The 14,493-nt window shown below is 48.8% G+C and overlaps 2 protein-coding genes across 12 annotated transcripts in view; one reads left to right on the forward strand and one right to left on the reverse strand.

Moving 5' to 3' along the window:
* The window catches only part of LOC308065864 (uncharacterized protein), a 60,462-nt gene extending 46,772 nt beyond the window's left edge, over nucleotides 1–13,690 (reverse strand). For 10 of the 11 annotated variants that reach the window (XM_080392432.1, XM_080392440.1, XM_080392439.1 and 7 more), the window contains exon 1: nucleotides 6,259–13,690. In XM_080392432.1, the coding sequence (XP_080248558.1) occupies nucleotides 6,728–7,849 (1,122 nt within the window). In that variant the 5' untranslated portion in view covers nucleotides 7,850–13,690 and the 3' untranslated portion in view covers nucleotides 6,259–6,727. The remainder of the gene's footprint in view (nucleotides 1–6,258) is intronic. The other variant, XM_080392431.1, reaches the window with a different exon arrangement.
* MANSC1 (MANSC domain containing 1) overlaps nucleotides 1–14,493 on the forward strand; it is a 342,189-nt gene that overhangs the window by 50,707 nt on the left and 276,989 nt on the right. The gene's annotated exons all lie outside the window — the stretch shown is intronic.

Consider the following 14,493-nt stretch of genomic DNA (forward strand, 5'->3'; position numbering starts at 1 on the left):
TTTTTTGTGCTTCTACAGGTAACTGTTTACTCAAGCACGCTTTAATCTTACAAATCCACAATCACAGCTGAATTGCCTCATTTTGCTTTGAATGAAGTTTGGAGTATATGTGCAGCCCACCCTTTCCGCTAACAAAACACAGGTGGAGAGACAGGCAACATCTACAACATTAAGCGAAACAGGGCCAGGGACCATCCTCTGATTGCATGGCTAAGCAGCACACACTGCCTACATCCCTGCAGTGCAGCACTTGGCCCATTAAGCCCTGTATCGTACTCATAAGATATGATTGATTTATTTTTCAGTTCTAAGTGGGAAGTGCTGCACATCCTGGAGCGTGTCATGAGAGCACGTACAGTACAGCTGAATAAGGGTCCAAAGCCTGTTGAAGAAGTGTGTTGCATGGAGGGCACCAGACTTCACGCACTCTCACTCCACAGTGCTGACTGCAAACAGCCCTTGGCACGTGGTCCCCCTAACCACAGCAGGACAACACCTCAGCGTGTGCAATCTGGCCCACACTAAAGCCAATTCAGGGAACAAGCTAACACTTGCGGACTAGAGGTGACCAGGAACGAGTGACACATTACCAGTTCATACCCCAGTTTGTGAGAGTAAGCAGTAGAAGATCTAGAATAACCATGACCACTTGTGTCTCCAGTAGGGAGGCCTTGGCCACCTTGTGTTCCTCAGATCTCAAAGGCCTCCCAGACAAACATGAGAGACACTGAGATGCTCTAATTTACATCCTATTTTTCATGGCTTCATGCTCATATATACACATATGAATGTGTATGAAAGAGGATGAATCAGAAAAAAGAGGCATGGGGAGCAGGTAACAGCCATAACGTGCTGCATTTATCACATTCCTTATCAGCTGTCATTTTTGCCTGCTCTGCAAAGTGAATGAGATTTATCCTCATCCACCCTGCTGTCAAACCTCTCCTCCCAGCTTTGGAATCTATTGGGTATTTGGTAGAAGGGAAGAAATATCAAAGAAAATTATGTTTTCACAAGTTTTGCGAAAACTGGTAGCTGAATAAAGGAAATGCACCCAAACTAAAGTGCCAGTGCAGAAGGCAAATAGGGCTCAGTCACATACTCTGGTGGCATCCAGCTGGTCAGGCAAGGCATGCAGCTTTCGCCTCGCTGCAGATCATGTGTGTGTCAGCTTGCTAGGCAAGAGAGTGGGCAAACTTACGGAGCCCTGGTTGCACTGGTGTTCATCTGAGAGAAAATAACTGAAACCCTTTGGTCTTCCCACATCCTTAAGACTTTTATCAGCTTTAGGAGAGTGGAAAAAAGGGGAAAAACAACTACTGCCAAATTCAGAATCACAGAATGGTTGGTTTGAAAAGGACCTTTGAAGATCACCTAGTCCAACCCCCCCTGCCAGGGGCAGGGACATCTTTCACTAGACCAGGTTGCTCAAAGCCCCATCCAACCTGACCTTGAACACTTCCAGGGATGAGGCATCCACATCTTCTCTGGGTAAATTTGGATGTCGGATTGGAAAGAGACAGAAGCTCTGGACTGCCTCTCGCTGCAGGACAAACACAGGACAAAACCTGCCTGGCAAAATTTCCCTCCATCTACCACTTGATGCTATTGGCCCCAAAGTGACCTTTGCAGCTTAGTGAGACTCTTTGGATCTCCATAATGATTAGACTTGCAGACATCCCAAAAGCTTTCTTTACAAAACTGATTTATATAAATCATCTGCTGGGTCCGTGAGACTCTCCAGAACTCACTGGGAACATCACACAGTAGCTTCCACATTAAATAACCAGTTAAATCCTGGATTAGAACATTAAACATGTAGGGAAAAATAAGATAATTTCTAAGAAAGGAACCAAAATGAAAAGTACATCTGACATCACTCCCCTGCTGCCATTTTATCCTGGTCTCCTGAGGAAACAAGGCCTAAGCGGTCAGGCCATTTATCTGGCAGTTCAGTATCCACCAGCTTTGAGGAGCAAGAGGTCATGCCACTGCCCAGGCCTCCCTGAGTACTGTATATAATCCCGATGCACATGCTCCTTGGTCTGACAATGGCTAAGATGCTGCACACTCCATTACACTGTATACTTAACAGGTAATGCCTAGATCTAGGTCAGCTATAGTACCTGCTGCCCAAAAAGGGAAAGAAGAAAAGCAAAGGCTCAGAAGCGCTGTGTTTCCGTCTCCTGCCTACACCATTGACATCTCTGCATGAGAGTGAATGAAGGCAGATGGAATTACAATATACAGCTCAAGAAACCCTCTCCAGAAGCACGCTATTAATTTACGGAGCTTTGTTTTGTAGTCTCGCTGCTTGTCACTTGAGAAAAAAACTGACCAAAAGGCAGGCACGACTGAATTTTGCTGCCCAAAGACCGAGTGCCAAGATTTGATTCAGGGGTGGCACAGAGCAGCCCCAGGCATCCCCTTCAAACACAGTAACAGGGAAGCCCTGTGTCCACAGCCAGAAATGAACAGCAGATTCTCGTGCACCTTTGCCTTCATTTGCCTGATTCTCAGCTGTCCTCCCAGAGAGTGCCAGGGAGAGCAGGGCAGGATCAAGACGGGCAGCGCTCTCTGCCTGCCTTTCCTGCTGGTGTATGAACTCTCCTCTCTGGCTCTCCCAACCTGCAAGACCATATGGGAGGGCACCAGGGAGCATCAAGCACAGAACTAGCAAAGAATCAGAGGAGAGAAGGAGATGTCAATTTGGGTTGACATCTTTCACCTAGGTTCTGCTTTGCCTGTGCCCAGAAAACCTGCCCCTGAGGGTGGGCAGCTCTACCATGGTAGCACATTGTCACTAACTTCTTGCAGATGGAGTATCTCAGCCCTTCTCCTGCTCCTCTCCACCAACATGGAGGGGTGAGCATGGACATCACTGCTTCCCTGAGCTGCTGGTGCTAAACTGGCAGGGTGGGGGTGCTGAGCTGACAGAGGAACCAGCCAGCTGACACCACATTTCTCTACCAGAAACCCACCCTTTCTCTGTTTCTTCTGCTCTCCCAGCCCTCCTCATCCTCCATCATGCAGTAGTGAATTCAGTTAGAGCACAGGGCTGTCTCACCTATACAGCTCTGGGCACCACCAACTGCAGTTTGGAGGTCCTGATCATCTCACAAGCAGTCACTCCCTCCCAGGCTGAAGCTACTTACACCAACGCTTCCCCTCAGAGAGGACCCACAGTGACCATCCTTTTTCCTCCCTGCAGCGTGGGCTCTCCTCACCTCCCTCCAAAAACACAGGCTCCTAGGTATGCTTTTGCATTTACCAGCTTTTCATACAACCAAATATTTTCCTTTCCTCCATACAGTGTCACCTTTCCCTGCACAATCATCTACATTATACCTGCATATTTTTGTTATTTATAGCTGTAACCTTCCTCTTTGTTTTATACGTACGCTTTCTTTTTTAGTATTTGGTCTTGCTCTATCTGCTCAGGGGTATGTCAACAGGCAAAAGACCATGTAACTGCTCCATCCCTAATACGGGGTATGCTTGCTAAAAATTTACTTAGTTTTATTTTCTATATGCCAACTAAATTACACAGAGTATCTTCCTCACTCTTCAGAAAGTAAAAGTAGCTTTGTTTCAGTAGGCGAGGAACACTGCAGATACAAAAACTAATGGAAAACCTGTTTTCTGGGGTGGAGGGGGAGAAAAAAGTCTGGAGTCTTCCCATGCCCTCAATATCTTACAGGGTCTAGTTTCTGTGACTGAATTTTAAATGCCGCGTAAGAGGATAAATGGAGTGTGAAAGATTATCTAGCCCTTAATTTCTCCTGTGTTTATGTCTGGGTTTTATGTTATAGTCAATACTCCTAAGCCTATTTGAAAATTAATCTCCAGTGAACAGGTGAATAGATAATGGCACTGTGATTCTTCTACCTCCATTTATCTTTTCACTTATACAGTTAATTGAAAATAGGAACTTACTCAGTAACATTTTTCAAGGCACACACAGTGTCAGAGAGCACTGGTGTCATGCAGCAATTTGTCTTTTGGTTCACTGACACTTCATGAAGGCTACAAGTTACAGAAAATACAAGCCCTTAGCTTTGCACAGAGACCAGAACTGATGTAATAATCACGTAGCTGTCACTTTTTGCATTTATCACACTTGCCTCAAGTTAACAGTCTCATCCCACCATCATCCTTCATTTTTCCTTGGTTTTTGGTCCGAGTCACACAATGTCCAGGAATACAAACACTGTATTTTTTATTATTATTTAATTCTTACTGGTATGCACCAAAATAGGAAGTTGCAAAGCTCTTCACAACCACAACTGAGAAAAAAAGTGTCTTTGTAAAGATCTACTCTGTCAGTACTCCTGCCTTTCTTAACGTACTTTTCCCATCTAGAACTAAGGCAGCACTGCATCTCGAAGTGCCAATCCTGATGGATCAAAGGGAACAGAGGATGCAACCAGTACACAACTGGAAGAGAGACACACTCATACAGCCTTCTTTCTGCTGCAATCCCTTGCATCATCCCACCACCCTCTCCTGCTGTCAATGAATTGTAAGGCAGTAGCTGTGTATCAAGTTGAGAGCAAGAGACATCAAAGCACGAGAGATATCAGAAATTCAGATCGGATGGCAAACCTAACTCACGAGAACAATCCTTCCAAGAGTAATCCACTGTAAAAAGCATGCTGCAAACCAAAAGCAGAACCTTGAGGATGAGGTGATGCTTAAACATGAATTGCCTTTATAATCTTATGAAACCTCAGATCGTGACTGGAAATGGCTAAAAAGATGATTCACAGCATTTGGCACAAATATATCCATGTACCTAAGATAAGGCACGATTACACACAGCTATGCCAGAAACTGTATTATTAATTTGAGCTTCCAAAACAAAATCCAGTAAGAAAAACCGGAATTCTGTTTCCAAAGAGTTCAGTTTTCTGTGAAACAAACTGAGCCCCAGCATAAATGGCATTGCTACTTCCGTAGGAAATTACTTTACCTAGACTACAATAAAAACAAATGTTGCCAGAAAAACACACGGTTTCATAGCTTGTGATCTGACAAAGGAACAATCTCAAGAAAAAATTGCCTAAAACACAAGGCTCTCTTAAAAGTTAAAGGACAACCAAAAAACACTTTGCAAGATGTAGCAACATCTTGCTAGGCCAGTTTTCTTACCATCTGAAGCTACCTTTAAACCTTAAAAATGAAAGTTCTAATTTTGCAGCCTCAACATTGAAATGCTGGACTAGCACAGGAATACCTGCAAGGGAAAACCAAGCAAAAAAAGGCCTCCCCATCCCACGGGTGGGAGGGCTGAGGAGGGGATTTCAGCCCTCCACCAGCCCCCAATGCTCCATCTCCCACTGCACAGTCCCAACGGAGCTGTTCCCCGTGCTGGGGTATAAAGGTTCACTGCCGGTGGGTTTGGGTGTGCAGCAAGGGCATGTGAAGCAGTGGGTGGGGGCATGTAAAGATGCTACCAGGGGCTTGAAGGAGGGGTTATATGGAAGCTGGAAGAAGTTCTTGGCTCCTCTGACAGGAAAGGCTCAACACTGTTCCCACACCATGTAGTGAAGCATGCCAGCTTCTGCAATGGAAGGCAGACAAAGTGACAATGTGACCAGTGCTACCAGCAGCGCTGCAGCCCACCCTTTGGTGGGGAGATGCGGAGGAACACCACTGGTTTTGGCTCTGCCCTCCTCACTTCTAAGTTTTGCTGCAAGAGCTCTCTCACCCTGGGAACAGTCACAATCCACAAGGAAATGCAAAAAGTGGTGTCCGGTTCACACACACCCCAGCCCCGCCCCCATCAAGAGTTTAAAAATGGTTTTGAAGGGGGAGATATAACAGAAAGTTTTGGCATTGCCTTAGCAGGAGTAATGCGCAGGGGTGGAATATGGAAGTACTGTGTAAATCTTCAACGCTGGGGATGGAGGAATACGGGAAAAAGGGACCCGCTGCCCAAATTTAACAACACTCATGTCCTCATAGAATTAATATTTTTATCCCCTTCTCAGCCAAAATCTTCATCGTTCTGATCATTAATGGTATTTTTGCCTGGCTTGTAAATAAGCTAAAGAAAACTGCAGCCTTTCTCCAGTTCTCTCCTCTCTTCCTGCTCTTGGATCTGAGCATAGAAACCCAGAAGAATAAAAACAAGCAGGTCTTTCAAATTCAGAAATGGAAACTCCAGAGGTGGAGTCCCCCCAACGCTAACAAACCCCCGACCACTTCTGTCTGCATATCATAACCTGGAAAATGGAGTAAATAATACAGGCCTACCTTCCCACACAGGGACTGTGCAGCCTGCTTCACAAGTCTTCTGAGAGGGACTGGGGAAGTGAAACATGAAAAACACTTTACTTCTGTAGAAATGCTAGGTTACTAAAACTCAGGAAAATATAGTGTTGATTATGATGACATATAAACATATGTGACCGTGTGCAGCCACGACTGCCACAGACCTGCTCACCCCAGCAGCACCTCCTTGGTACCTCAGCTGATGTGGAACTGAGCACCCCACAGGAGCCATCACCCACAGGTGCCCAGGCCCACCCCAGTCACCCACACCGAGCACCCACAGGCGCCCAGGCCCACCCCAGACACCCACACCCGAGGGGCTCAGTGCCCCTGTGGCACCTCGGTCTGCCCAGACCTTCCACAGCCCCCAGCCCAGCTGCCACCGAAATCCAGGGCCATTCCCTCAGCACCTTTCCACCTGCAGCTGAGGAAATGCCACCAACGCTCCACCTCAAGCCCACCGAGCGAGGGAACCGGTCACCTCAGAGCAGTGGCCCCGCTGGCCCTCCCGTCCCGCCCGGCTGAGCCCACCACCCCTCAGCGCAGGGCCCTGCCCACAGAGGCGCCCTCCTCCCGGGCCTGCCGGGCCGCTGCCCTGAGCCAGCCGCCACCAGCCACCACCCCCGGCCGGCCCCGGGGCCCCAGCGCAGGTCTCGCTGCGACGAAAGGCTCCGGGGCACGGGCAGCGCTCCCCGCCACCACCTCGAGAGCCGAGGGCCTCGAAGCGGCGCTCCCGGAGCCCCCCCGCACCGCCGGGCCGAGCCCCCCCGCACCGCCGGGCCGCGCCGGGGGCGGTTCCATCACGTCGCGGCGCCACGTGCGCTGCCGCCCAGCGAGGCGCCCGCCGGGCCCCGCCCCGCCCTGCCCCGGCGGCACGTGAGGCGGGGCCGCGCTTCGCGCCCTGAGGCCGGAGGTGCCGAACGGCCCCGGCCGCCGCTGCCGGGGAGGCGGCACTAGGCGCGTCCCGCGTGTACGTGAGCTCCGGTCGGGAGCCGCCACCGCCAGCCCCCGGGGCCGAGAGGGAGCGGGGAGGCACGGCACAGCCCCGGGGGCGAGGTCGCCGGTCCCCCGAGGGGCCGCTGGGCGCGCAGCCGCCGCTGCCGTGGGTGTAGGCGCGGGGCGGGGCGCAGTCCGGAGGCGCGGCGCACCGTCCCCGCCGCCACCCGGCGCTCGCCCGGCAGTGCCAGCCCCGTCCCCGCCGTGGCCCGTGCTGCTGGGAACGGCCCGCCACCCCCGTCCCGCTTCCCCGCCCCGGTCCCGCTTCCCCCGCGGTGGGCAGCCCCGCGGCGCCCGCACGCCCCGTGATGTTCCACGTTATAACGAATAAACGCCGCTCCAGCACGCACCGCCCCGCGCGGGGGGCGGCCGAGACGGGCAGCGGAGTGTGTGTGTGGGGGGTGTTAAAGGCGGGGGTGGGGGCTGGGGCTTGCTCCGCGCCGCGGGGCGGCGGGGAGGTGCTTTTTTTCAGCTCGAGTTTTAAAAAGGCATGAGCTGAAGGTACCTGAGCATCTGCCACAGGCAAGCGATGAGCCTGGAAATAAGATTTATAGCTGGCAACTTTCGGTATCAACATTATTTAGGAAACAGACCTTCACTGAAAGAATGAAAATGAAATATCTGCACCATTCGCTTCGTTACTTGCTGTCATCTGCTTTTCTTAACTCGTGCATAGGTAGGAAATCCAGGGATGCAAGGTGACGTTCCTCTGGTGCTCCAAAAATTCCACGCAAGCAGCAAGCGCTGAGCTGCCTGGGAAGTTTGTGTTTCTTTCCAGCTCATCCAAGCTAGCGCAGAACTGGGGAGAAAACAGAATGTGGCTGCTGCCAGTGTGGAGCTCCGGCGCTCAGCACTTGTCCTGCATCTCGGCTTAGGATGTGTCTGTGGGCAGGTGTGAACTTGACAGCATCAGGCTCACAGCTTGTTCTTAGGTGGCGCGGAACACAGGGGTTAAGAAAAAAGGGATCCTACCCGTAATGTTTCTGCATTTCAGAAACATTTTGGTCTCGTTTTATGGGTGTTTTGATTCAGCCACACAACTCAGACTGAGCTGTGGGAATAGTGACGGTGCAGCTTTGGAGCCAAGACCTGGAAAGAGTCCTGAAAAAAGCGAGGGGCTGCATCCTGGTTCTACTGCAGCAAACTCGCACTGACATCTGTAGGGCCAGGATTTCACCCTGGATGCATCCGTGAAAAATGGGAATGACAACAGGCAGTATATGCACATGACAGAAGTTAAGAGTTAGAAGCATTTGTGATTCATGACATAGCTAAGCTCATTAGGAGGAAAATTTCCATAGGGAAAGGTTATTCTGTGATTATCCTCTCTGCAGGCTTTTTATCTCCCTTGGAAACACCTGGAATTAGTCTTAAACACAAGGCACTGAATTCGCAAGCTGCACTGGAGTAGCCAAATTATTAACAGAGTGGGGTAGAGTCTTTTCTACTTCATTTCTATGTGATATTAAAATGTGCTGTTGGGAAGGGCCATAGTTGTTTGATAAATACCTTCTTTCTTGCTAACTCTGATTCACTGATATCACACAGTTCCTAGCACCTATGAGGGAAGTTTCTAACACAGAGGAATGTTCTTGCAAGGCTCTGCATATCGTTTCCTTAGACCTTTTCCTAAGACCCAATTGCCTTTGAACAAACTCATTTTAAGCTGTTGAGGGCTTGGCACCGGATGAAGAAGCTGCAGAGGTGTGATTGTTACCAGCTCTGGTGACAGCGCGCAGCACTGAATATTCCAATGGCAAAGTTCTGTGTGGAGTTTGGGGATTCTGGATGCCACCTAGAGGATTACCTTTGTTGTGCTCTCGGCTGCTTTTCCCCAGGAAAAGTGCTTTTCCACCTTTCCCAGGCCCTGCAGTGAGCAAGGAGCATCTGGTGGGCACCTGCCAGGTTTGCTGGGGTTGGCAGCCGGGTGCTGAAAGCTCAAGCCAGACGAGCCAGCGTAACCAGCATGGCACAGCACCACTGGTGGGACCTGGCTGGGGCCCAGGAGGCACTGCAGGCCTGTCAGATGTAACAATCAGCCCCAGATGGTGTCCCAGACCAAACAAGGCTACTCTGTTTCCCATCCTGGAGCTCCATGGGAGATAATCAACCTTCAGAGAACCACGCCCAACATTTGGAAATCGATCCCTGCACCATAAGGGCAACCCAGACCTGGCACTCTCAGGGTTAATTTCCTGTGGCTGTGGGCCATGTATTTGGAGGACCCCGGTTCAGAGCCATTAAGGGCAGGGAACAAGATTTATAAATAGATGGAGGAGCCGGTCCATCTCTTTGGACCACTGCTGCTCTGGTGCGTTATGAGCTGCAGAACTGACATTCAGCTTCCACCTCGGAGGGGGTAACCACATCCATCCGTATCTGAGCTTCCTGTGGCAGGCTGGGTGCAGAACCATGGAAGTGCCAGCACCACCCTGCTGCTAAAAGGCTCTTGATACCAAAGCTACCGTGTGACATTCTCAGAGTAGGCACTTGGGGCATGATTGCCAGGGGATGCTCAGAGTTCAGGTGGATTAGATACAACCTTGCAAAGATAATACAGGGGGGGATTGCACCAGTCGCTTCTGGGTTTGTGTCAGCTGCTGCTGAAGCACCCATTGGGATGTTGGAGACCAAGCCTGAAGCTTGAGGTTCTGAAGGAGCTCTGCTGGTGTGATCATCTGCATGGTCTAGACAGACTACCAGTTGACCTCTCTTAGCTATGTCCCCAAACTCTTTGCGCCCTTCAGAATGCAGTAGCGCAACAGATCCAAAATTTGGCTGTTTGCTAATATTTCTCTGAGGTTTCTTTTTAGCCTGTCCGCTGCTACACGTCACGGCTTGTGAGTGGGGCTGAGTGTTGTGGATCCACAGAGAGAAAGAATTGAAGGACCTTTAAGATCTGTTTTCAAGCTCTTCTAGAAATTAAAGACCTGGTACAGAAATTAGTGGGTGAATGTATTTGGTTTATTTATGACTTTCTTGCCTATGAAATCTGCAAAATGCCTGATACTTCTCCTACATCTTGCCGTGTCCCCACCTTACCTGCCAGAGGAGGGTGAAAACTCTGTCTCCTCAGTCCCCGTGCCAGGCTCGCAATTGGGAAATCCACCTGCTGATGCTTGCATTGCATTTGCTGTTTTAGGGAAGACAGTGGTTTTATCTGTGACTGGGACCATTGGTCAGGTAACTGGTTCAAGAAAAGGGAATGAAAATGTCAGGCAAGAAGCAGATGATTGCTCTGATCATCTTTAGCTTCCAACTTGGCTGACACTGCAAAACAAATGGCAGTAAGAGTTGTCAGGAAGGAGGTACCACTTCCAGAGTAAAATTAAACATGTCTTCTGTACTTCACTGGTTGCCATCAGCCTTTGTTGTCCTGAAAGTCTTCCTTTTTCAGGCCCTTTCCCATTTTAAGGTGATACTCATGGTCATTTTCCCCAAGTACCATTTCTGTGCCTTCTTTTGCTGCACTGCTTCAAGGGATGTTGTCCACTTCTTTGTGCATCTCTGTCCCCTTAGAGCAAACCCTCACCCAGTGTACACTAAAATAAGGATGCACAAAAGTGGTGAAGGCTTTTCACCCTTCTTTTTTCACCCTTTTCATCCTTCTATAGACATATCCTATAGACAGGAATTCTCACCCTGGACTGGAGACCAGGATAAATTTGTTTCAAAATAAGTTTCCTGTAGCAGTATCAAAAGTATCTAGGTTTAGTGCCACACTCCCCTGAAAGAGTATGTAGCGCCCACTAAACTAAGCATGCAAAGGGTGGCTGATGGTCTCCTTGGCAGGGAGTCACTGCTGTATATGCTTGTCGGAGAGCAGTGCTGAGGAGAAAAGATGGAGTGGAGGCTGGGCAAGATGACCCATGCTCGGAGGAACCTCTTTGGCCCTGCAGACCATGAGCAGCTGTAGCGGGACTTACAGTGCACATTGAGCAAAAGCATCGAGAGGACTCAGCAGAAGTGGAACTTTGATTTCCTCTGGGACAAGCCAGCTGAGGGGCTCCTGCAGTGGGAAGAGCTGGAGGGCCACAAGTTGCCTCTGCCTTCTTCTGCAGCCGTGTGGTGGGAGTTGCTTGGAGACCACTGCAGCACTGGAACAGGCCCCTGGGCAGGGAGGGCAAGAGTTGCCAATTTGCCCAGGTGGCACTGTCTGAGCAACCCAAAATGTCCATGAAAACAGGGGCCAGAGGATCTCTGGGGGGGGAAGAAAAGAGGACAGACATCGTTGACACATGTGTGAGACCCTGGTGTGGCTCAGGTGATCAGATCTGATCCCAGCAGCTGCTTAGAAATTCTCTGGTGGACCCATAAGAGCTACTTTAAGAAAGTGCAACCCTTCAAAGAAGCATCTGCAAGAGGAAGAAGGCACACACTAAATCTATGGGCATGAGGCTTGTGTTTTTCAAAAGTCCTGTGCCACAACTACCCTCCTGACCCTGGGGGTCTGTTTAGGACTTGTCACAGAGCAGTAAGGTAATGACCCACTTCTCCTGGGAGGGCAGTTGGGATGGTTAGGGGGGATAGGCATTTAAAAAGGCAGTGTAGGAAAAGTAGTGAGGTGATTTCTCAAGCAGGAGCCCAACAGGAAAACAGGTTGCCCGTCAGATGGGAGTTCTTGGGTTTTTTGCTTGCTTATAGGTTTGACCATGGGCACCACTTCCCAAGCGCAACAAAGAACACTGTTCAGCTAGCGAAGACTTGGGAGGAGAACCAGAAACCAGAGAACATAGCCAGGTCTCCTGCTAACTTCAGCTTGGATATTATACTTGGTGAAGGCAACCAGGAATTGTAAGGACAAGTTGATCTTAAACTTGGCCAAGTGGCAGAAAGGGCTGGGTTTTCAAATGCCTCTCACCAGGACCTGCTGCCAGGAGCAGGTTTCAGCACCCATAAAAGGGATTTAGGTTTTTGAAAGTCCTCGGCATCCTGCATGTTAAACTCTTCTGAGCACCTGGCGCCTCATTTTCTCTTCTCAATGGGATTTGAGCTTGTTTGAAAAATCTAATCCTGTATATTTGATTTCCCTTGTCCATACAGAGGTTTTGGTTTATCCAGGACTGAAGTTTTCAAGATGTAGACCAAGGATTTTCTTTTGGGAATCTGATGTGAAACACCGGCTTGAAATTGTCTAGAAGATAATTGAAGCTAAGGTTTCAGGAAACACTTTCTGAACAGTGATGTTGATCTCAGTTAAGTCAGACAATAGACTAATTTGCTATTTGAGGCTTTGAAACTTAATTGCTAGCGAGAGGTTCAGGAAGAGGTTGGAGATTAATGAAGAGTGGAACATTGTACACTGGAGTACAGAACAATGTTATTTAATGAGTGCTCTTTTCTTCTCCAAAGCACTTTACAGCCATTAACTAATTAACAGTATAATTTACAGGTAGGAGTACAGAAGTGTAATTCAGAGCACAATGTTGTGATGGTTTGAGGGAACTGCTGTTCAATTGTAAATCTCTCACTAGGTGTGTGGGAGTAAATTATGCAGATATTTCCAGGGGATATTTTCCTTCCGTTTTGTTTTCTCCAGGCAAGAAACATTTCATCAGGGGATGTGGAAACCAAAATACCATGCTGCGCAGTTTAACACTTTCCCACATGTGTTTTTGTAAAAGAAAACACTTCAGTTTAACCCAGTACCCTTCTCTTCAAGGAATCTGGGTGTGCAAGATGGGCCAGAAAAACAGTTTGCAGTCTTCTCTTTTGGTGAGGTTTGGAGATCAGTCCCTGTCTCAGTTCTTCTCTCAAAGGCACAACACCCCCCCACACACACACACTTCTTACTGCCAGCTGCAGGATGCATGAGAAGTTTCCCTGTGGCTGCAGGAACCTTGTCCCTCTTGGCACAGCTGAATTCAGGCAAAACAGAGCCAGCGAAAGTCATGCCTACAGGTACAGTGTGAGCCCAAGCTTCTACCCCTTTATTTATTTTCTGCCATCCTTTAATGAAAGGTTAGTTCATGATTAGGATCTGAGGTTGCATTTGAACCTGGTTATCTGCACTCTGCTTTGGCCAACAAGAACATTGTAACACTTCACGTTAACATCCAACAATGTGCGTTTAATTTAGACTTTCAAAGACAGCTGTGGCCCATTAGAAAAATACCGATATATTAAAAACCAACCGTGGAGGTTTGCGGATGGTGGCATCTCCAGAGTAGAAGGATCAGAAATTTTCTTGTGGCATTTGACTCCTCAGACACGCAGAGTGTGAACCAGTACAAAAGCAGATTTTTCCTTCGATCTCCGAAGCCTTTTACGTAGACGTATTCCGTCTCCATTCTTTCTTTTCCATTGCAGACCCAGTGTGTTCTGCTCTGTTTTCTGGGAGATTCTGAAATTCAAAAAGCAGCTCCAATACAGGCTATAAGCATTTTTCCTCCCCCCCTCAAGCTGGTGAACCATGTCAGCTCTCCTCTCCTCTCCTCTCCTCTCCTCTCCTCTCCTCTCCTCTCCTCTCCTCTCCTCTCCTCTCCTCTCCTCTCCTCTCCTCTCCCCTCCCCTCCTCTCCTCCCCTCCCCTTCCCTCCTCTTCTCTTCCAAACTTTTTGGCTTGCCTCGGTCTGATGCACTTAGACCTTGGCTCTCCTGAGAGACATTCAGAAATCCTTGCCTCCTATGCTAAAGGTCAAGGAGAGAAAATTGGTCAAAATTCTGTGGTTTTGCTAGCTGGTCTTACTTCTGAAGCAGGTAGCTCATGCAAGATGGCTCGGGAGAAAATGGGGAGGACAGGAAAGCAGGTATTTAGGTAGGTATATTTAAACAACAGAAATCTTTCCCTCCTAGGTCCCTGTGGCCAGGCTTTCCAACTGATGGACTGCAGACAGCATCCTCCTCAGTGCCTTACTTATGCCAGTGCAAGTGCTCTTCAGAGTCCCTTAGGCAAACCAGCCAATTTCTGTGGACTCTGTTTAGCATCTGAGATGGAAGTTAGACCTTCTGAATATGGCTCTGGGGAATCTGCATCATCCTGGCTTTTAAGGGCCTTTATCAGTTTTGAAACCAGGCTCCATTGTGTGGGCATCTGAGCAGCTGGGCTCTTGCTGAAATTCTTCACTGGCACAAATGGGAATACTGACTGTTTAAGTTTTTTTCTGAATTTCATCTACTAAGCATAATTCCTAATGCATTTCTTCTCCCAATATGAGATGGCGGATAGCTATATAGAGGTCTTTTAGAAGGAAGAAATATGTAGTAAGGATTACATTTGGTA

Source organism: Falco punctatus (assembly GCF_963210335.1).
Source record: "Falco punctatus genome assembly, chromosome: 6".
Classification (NCBI taxonomy): Eukaryota; Metazoa; Chordata; class Aves; order Falconiformes; family Falconidae; genus Falco; species Falco punctatus.